Source organism: Etheostoma spectabile, chromosome 16 (genome assembly GCF_008692095.1).
Source record: "Etheostoma spectabile isolate EspeVRDwgs_2016 chromosome 16, UIUC_Espe_1.0, whole genome shotgun sequence".
Classification (NCBI taxonomy): Eukaryota; Metazoa; Chordata; class Actinopteri; order Perciformes; family Percidae; genus Etheostoma; species Etheostoma spectabile.
Window position 1 is genome coordinate 6,158,105 of NC_045748.1, and position 7,213 is coordinate 6,165,317.

At 42.1% G+C, this 7,213-nt stretch overlaps 1 protein-coding gene across 2 annotated transcripts in view; it reads right to left on the reverse strand.

Moving 5' to 3' along the window:
* Positions 1-7,213, reverse strand: part of tnksa (tankyrase, TRF1-interacting ankyrin-related ADP-ribose polymerase a) — a 95,546-nt gene that overhangs the window by 58,596 nt on the left and 29,737 nt on the right. The window contains exons 1-3 of one of the 2 annotated variants that reach the window (XM_032540274.1): positions 4,818-5,087; positions 4,569-4,605; positions 2,132-2,207 (exon numbers count right to left, since the gene is read on the reverse strand). In XM_032540274.1, coding sequence (XP_032396165.1) covers positions 2,132-2,207; positions 4,569-4,605; positions 4,818-4,875 — 171 coding nt within the window. In that variant the 5' untranslated portion in view covers positions 4,876-5,087. Of the gene's footprint in view, positions 1-2,131; positions 2,208-4,568; positions 4,606-4,817; positions 5,088-7,213 lie in introns of those variants that run through there. The other variant, XM_032540273.1, reaches the window with a different exon arrangement.

The following is a 7,213-nucleotide window of genomic DNA, read 5'->3' on the forward strand; positions in this document are numbered from 1 at the left end:
CTAAAATTGTATGATGTTTTTGTTGAGTTATATTACACAATACTTTTCTGACCTTTTTGAATCTCCCGACAAATAACCCCTATTACAAAAAAGACTAAAACTTAACTAAAACTAAGCATTTACAAAGAAAAAAAAACTAAAATAGCAAAAATGAATTAAAACTAAACTGAATTTAAAAACAAAAAGTCAAAACAAAATGAAAACTAATGAAAAAATGCACTATAATAACTTTGGCTTGGTACTGCCAATTTGTTTTGTCATGGTAAAAAGAGATTGTGGCAGAGAATCGTGATATCAATTCTAAGCAAAACAAATCCTGATTTGTAGTTTTCCCTGAATCGTGCAGGCCTACTACCAATGCAACACTAGCTGACTGTTAAACTGATCAAAAGTTGCAATGAAAAACATGCAGCAGAAATACAAACAGATTACACACTACTTTATAAGATTATTTTCTGGGGGCTATTTTCATTTATTCAAAAGTGACAGTGGACAGACAGGAAAGCGGTGGTAAGGAATGTGATGACACGCAGCAAAGGGCCACAGGTCGGATTTGAATCCAGGCCTCGCAAAGGAATCAGCCTACATGGGTGGCACACTCTATTCTTGTTATTAACCTAGCTCTGGGGAGTCATTCCCCGGAGTCCTTATGTTCTTTTTCGCCCGGCATGTTTCCTTGGATCAGAGAGGCTCCAAAATCAGGGTTGCAGCTATTGACATGGTCCCACTACACGTTCTGCGGTGCCATGTTCATCCTGCTACGCTCTGCGGTGCCCTGCCACGTCCTGCTGTGCCTTGTAATGCCGCACAGTGCCCTGCTATGCCATGAACTACTACAAAGAACTACTACAAACTACTATTTTTTGTGACTGTTATTGCCACTCTTCATTTTAAACCCAACCGGCCCATCAGACACCGCCTACCAAGAGCCTGGGTCTGTCCGAGGTTTCTGCATAAAAGGAGGTTTTTCCTCGCCACTGTCGCACTGTTGCTTGCTCTGGAGGAAACTACTAGAACTGTTGGGTCCTTGTAAATTCTGGAGTGTGGTCTAGACCTACTCTATCTGTGAAGTGTCTCGAGATAACTCTTGTTATGAATTGATACTATAAATAAAATTGAATTGAATTGAAACTCTACTGGGTGAGCAAGAGGTCGCCCCAGATTACCCACTTTATACAACACGGAAATTGAAAGAAAACAGAATCTGGGCTCAGTCTAGTTCACTCTTCTTTCCCTTACTTTTATTGGACCCAAAACCTCAAATAGTGACACGACAAAGATGAAGTTGTAGTAAGTAGTCAGAGTGTTTGTGAGGATTTTCCGCTTCATTTGTGATTACTGTTTATGAGAAACAGACTTAGAAAACATTTGGCCAAAAGAATTCACTGATGCTGATATGTTAAAACAGGTCTTTATATAAGATAAGGTGAAGTGGAGGCAAAGTAAAGGCCTCATTAGAGATGGTAGTGCTTTCTGGTGCTGCCTGCAAAATAAAAGCCAGACTCAATTCTCTGTGCTGGAATGCTTTCACTACAAAGCAGCTCCAGCTCCTCTTCAATACTAATTAAATCTGAAGAAACTACTACACGTGAACCCCAGTTACTGCCAAGACGCAAATACAAATTTACTAAATGAGAACATCTGCAGCTTTTATATATCCCTCAAATAACACAGAAAGCAAAACAACCAGCACTTGAAATTAATAATGTATACTTTTTTTATTTATCCTGCAAGGGAAATTACAATGTTTGCTGTTTTTTTTGGTGGTATCACGAATAGTTAAAGAGCTGTCCCTGACACTGACAGTGTTTAGTGTGTTGCTATGCACTCCTATTGTTCAGCATGAGTGCTAATTTATTCACAGAAAGGTTTGTGGCTCCATCTATTTATTTTAATGACTGACAACCACGAAAGGCTGCTAATGCCTGCTGGAAAGCGCTTGGATTCTTTGATTCAAACAAGCCCCAAAGCAATAAGCAACCAATAACAGCATTTCTTGCACTTATAAAAACCTTTAAGCACCAGTTGGTTTTGTCACCCTGATGACTGTCCTGAGGTGCAGTCGCACAGAAGCTGCCAGTGATGAGCTTGTTACTGTGTGCGTTTTTGAGCGTGCGAGCTTTGCTCCTACCTTGCGGCCGTCGCTCGCGTGGCAGTTGACGTTGAGCGGCGTGAGCAAGGCCATTAGCTTCTCCTCGTTTCCACTCCTGCAAAAGTGCAAACACACAAACACACACATTAGATAGAAAACATCCAATGCCACAAAGAACTACCAATGTGATGTAGGGGGGAACAATGAGGAAGAATGATTTAAGATATAGAAGAATTTAATGTGCAGAAATAGATTGGGGTAAAGCAAATGTTTTATGGGGAATGGAGTGAAGGGTGGTGTGGTGTGGTGTGTGTGTGTGTGTGTGTGTGTGTGTGTGTGTGTGTGTGTGTGTGTGTTTTATTGTACACCTGACTGCAACAAGCTAAACTAAATATGTTAGAGAAGACTATTAATGCTAACTGCAGTGGATTTAGTCCATTATGTTGATCTGTTTCCTGGCTCCTAGGCTCACTGCCCTGGCAGTGGGTGACCACCAGTAGAATGTTGCCAAGGCAGCAACCATTCCAACCATCATCCCTGTGACAGCCGTAAAGGAAGAAGCTGTCAGATGCGAATTAAAGGATTATTCTTCCGTTCCCCTATGCCTTCTACACCTGGTACCCTAACACAAGGGAGCCTTCATTTCGATGCAAACAACATCTTGAGGATCAAACATGGAACAAGGACATGTCGTTCTATGCGTGTGACTGTGTGTGCATTTTCATCTTTTAAGTAGTACATTTCAGAAAATAAATCAAAGCATTCAAAATTTGCAATTGAAACAGTTGATACCATTCTTCAGTAATTTTCCAGTTTATAGCGGATAGATCAAAAGAGAAGACGCAGATCAGCAACGACTATGAATCAACCACACTTGACTTGCTTGCTTTTTGTCAGATGACTGGCAGCCTTAAAGAGACATATTTGGTATACAGAAATACTTCTATAATACATTTGCAGTCATGAATATAAATGATTATGTTTTTTCGCGCCACTGCATTATGTGGAACCATTTTACCAGCTCTACTTATTATTGTTCTATACCCATTTGCAACAATGCTACAGTATCTGGGCCAGGGGAAAAATAAAGCAGAAAAACAAGATCATCCCGTAAGCGATGTGGAGTTATTTGAACAAAACACAACACTTTTTTTAAAGAAAGAATTCTTCTGAAAAGTGACATTGGAGATGAGCCAGTCAGTGGCTCAGCTGTGATAGAGGCACACTGAGTTCACAGTTCACACTTAAACAGCCTGCTGACCCTATAATACACTATGGTACTGCTATGCTAAACCAGCTGCTTCCCTGTGTGTGTGTTTGTGTGTTTGTGTGTTTGTGTGTGTGTGTGTGTGTGTGTGTGTGTGCATGCCTTTGCCTGAAAGAGAGGGAGAGTAAGGAAGAGAGAGAGAGAGAGAGAGAGAGAGAGAGAGAGAGAGAGAGAGAGAGAGGCAGAGAGAGAGAGAGAGAAAGATGGGAGAGAGAAAGAGAGGAGGGAGGCTGTTGAGGCATTGAGCGCTCAGCCACCCACACACAATCCCAAGCGAAAGATATGCCATTTCCACATGCAATAGACAAAGGTACATACACACAGACACACAAACAACACATTGCCCACATGCACTGCCTGCAACCATAACATGCCTGCAAAATGTGCCCTAAAGTGTCCCTGACACACATCTCTGGATCCAAACAAGCTGACTAGTGTAGGGGTGTGTGTGTGTGTGTGTGTGTGTGTGTGTGTGTGTGTGTGTGTGTGTGTGTGTGTTGGAGGGAAAGAAAGAACAAGTAATAAACAGTTTGATACACAGGGAGGAAGCTGCAAAATAGTTGGAAGGAGAATTGAAGGTGGCAGGAAATGATGGAATTTAAACAAAAGACAGAAAGAAGCCAAAGATGGGAAGAAACAGTGGGAGACGAGAGGATAGGAAGAAAGAAGGAGAGGAGAAGAGACAAAATTCAAGAAAGCTGGAACAAGAAAAGGAAAAAGGACGGGAAATGAAAAACTAAAGGGGAGCTTACAGGGATGACAGGGTGCAAGAAAACAAGAAAAAAGAAAGGAGGATAAGAAAGAAGGACCGGAAATAGAAAACATAAGTGGATCAAAGGCAAGAGGAAGGGGAGGTGTCAAAGAAAAAAGAAGGGCAAACATGGAAACAAGAATTAAAAAGAAAACAAGGGGATAATGCTAAAAATAGGGAGAGGAAATGAGAATAATAAGTAAAAGAGGAGAGTAGAGAGGACTAGGAGATAAGTGAAGAGAGGAAACAAGAGGTGGAGGAGAAGGGAAACCGACTCGGGAGAGTTGCAGAGAAGAAAGTGAACGTGAAAACAAGAGATGTTTTTCAAGAGAAAAGAACTGAGCAGGTGAACAAGGAAGAAGAAAAAAGGAACAGAGGAGCAAAAACATGAAAGGGTGTCACAAAGCAGGAAAACACATAAGGCAAGAAAAGGGGGAAAAAACGAGTCTGGTACTCACCTTGCCGCCTCCAGCAGCTCATCCTTCTTGTATTCACCTAGATGGTTACAGAAGATCATAGTGTCAGACAACTGGCCGCCAACACACACACAGACACACATTATCAACCACACACACACACACACACACACATGTAAAGACACACAGAGAGGAAGGATCTATCCATTGGGAGAAGACACCCTCTCTCTTTCTTTCTCTCCTCCTTCCTCCCCCTCCTCTCTTTCTCTGCCATTCTCGCTCAGTGCGCACCCCTCTGGCTCCGGTTGCCGTGGCGATGCGTTGCCGGCAGCGACCACAGCACGTTCATTGTTTGGACGACGAGCGGCGGACTGAGACGCGCTCTGCCTCTATCCGTCCGTGTGTCTGTCCATCCCTCCCTCCCTCGCCGCGTTTGTCTCCCGTCTCTCGGCCGCCGCTCATCCTGCTAAGCATCTCCCCTCGTTCTCCATCATCTCTATCCCGCTCTTTCTCTCTCTTCCCTGCTTTTTCCCCTTGTGGACTCAGGAGACGCAGTTACCATCAAACAACACAACAGAAATAAACAAACCACTCCCCCTACCTCCCTCTCTCTCCAGCTCTCTCTCTCTCTCTCTCTTAGCCCTGCCCCCCTGCAACTCCAGTCAAAACACACACACCTTCCCATATGTGTCTATTCTGCTTGGGAAACAGAAAAGGGTTGGGGAGACAGAAGCCGCAGCGCTTCTCAGACATGGAACCTGGGACATGTCTGTTTAAGTAATGGCTTTTTGGCATTCAAACAATGCAAGATTTCCAATTGTAAAATTAAATGTATCATGGATTGCATAACAATCCTTATCCGTCTGCTGTGATAATCCTTTAATAACTTCATAAATGTTTGTTTTACATTTAGAACTGAAATACAACCTGAGACCTGAAAGATCTGCTCTCTCACCAGTGGGTTTTCTGTGTCTTTACTCCCATGAAGTTGTGGGACTCAAATGAGGCAGGCAAAAAAGAAAAAAAGTCATAACTGAAGCAGCATAGGCGTGAATGACTCCTGGCTTTTTGTCCCCAGACAGGCCCAAGCTCCAAAAACACTGAATCCTTGACTTCATAAAATGCGAGTCAATAGTGTGTTCTATCTGACCCTCCCTGCCTCCTAAATGCCCACTTCTCCGATTTGTACCGCAGGCGTTCTGATACTTTTAAGTCTGAAGCCCACTTGTTTTTTTAAACTTTTGAAAGTCTCTTAAGAGCCACAGAAGACAATATTACATTTTTTTTTTCCAAGTTAGTAGTACTCTTTGTGGCAAGTAAACTGAACTTCATGTGTAAAATTGTTGGAGATTCCCTTTAAGTATTAGGCTAGAGCCAGGAGACGGTTGGTTAGCTTAGCTTCTAAAGCTCACTAATTAACACATTTGATCTTGTTTGATTCATCTGCACAAAAACAGAAATGTCAAAATAAGTTCTGGTTTTATGGGGAGTTAGATGCTGGAACAATTTTTCTTTGGGGGACTTGCTCTGAGACTTTTATTGTGAAACAGCTATAGCAGATGTATAGCTGAACTTTGTTAGCAGTGCTATTTTTCAATAGAAAGTGGTCTACACTACAAAATAAGGACAGATTTGATGCCATATGGTCAGCTGATCAGTTTGAACAATTGCAGGGATGAAAGGAAGAAAAAGAGTAGAAACCTGCTACTGCTGTTGGCACGAACCAGTGGCCCTTTAAGATGTCATCAAGGTAAACAATGTTTCTTTCACAGAAAGCGGCAAGACAAGGTCTTACCTAGCAAGACTGCCTTTGCAACTTTTACTGAAAAGTGCCTTGAGGGCTCAAAAATACATTAAAAAACCAAGATGTAAAATTACCAGCACATATACCCAACACAGTTCATCTCTGAAAGGAGCCAGAGAGAAAGAGAGTGGTATAAAATTGAACTAGGAAAATAAAAAAAAAATTCAAAAGGAAGATGGAGAGGTTAATGTGATACAGATAAATGGAAAGAGGATGAGGAGGATGGGCTGTGTGTACAGGGCTCAGACGGAGGGGTGGAGTAGGGTGAGGAGCGAAGTAGAAAGGTTACAGAGAAGGGAAAAGGGGGAGGATGGAGGAACAAAGGATTTGTAGATGAAAGAGAGAAGGGATGATTAGGGATCTGGAAACTGACATGCATGGATTTGACACAGTATAATTGGTGTTAGGGAGGCTAAGGCAGAACAGTCAGAGGAAGAAGAATAGGGGAGATGGAGAGGGGGGGGCGGAGAAAAAATATATAAATACAAAGAGAGAAACGTACTAAGACAGATCAAGACGCTAAATTAGATGCTGTAGTTTTGAACCAATTTATGTCCTGAGACAGAATCATTTTTCCACTACACGCCTCATCATATTATTTAGTATTATTTTTCTTAACCCAATTTTAATTGGACTACATTTTGCAAAGAAAATTATACAAATGTGGGAATGTTCTTCCTCATAAAGAAAATGGCAGGGAGTGTTTCACTTTAAACTTCATTCAAACCTGCCATGACACTTTGAACTTTAAAGGTTTAAAAAGGAAGTTTTTAGACTTTTTGGTATTTGTCGGGCTGTGTGGGTAGACTGGGTAAACCCCGCCCACTCTGCCGGCGATTTGATTTCCCCCTGCAGCTCGGTCTGGAAACCTGCACGTTTAATT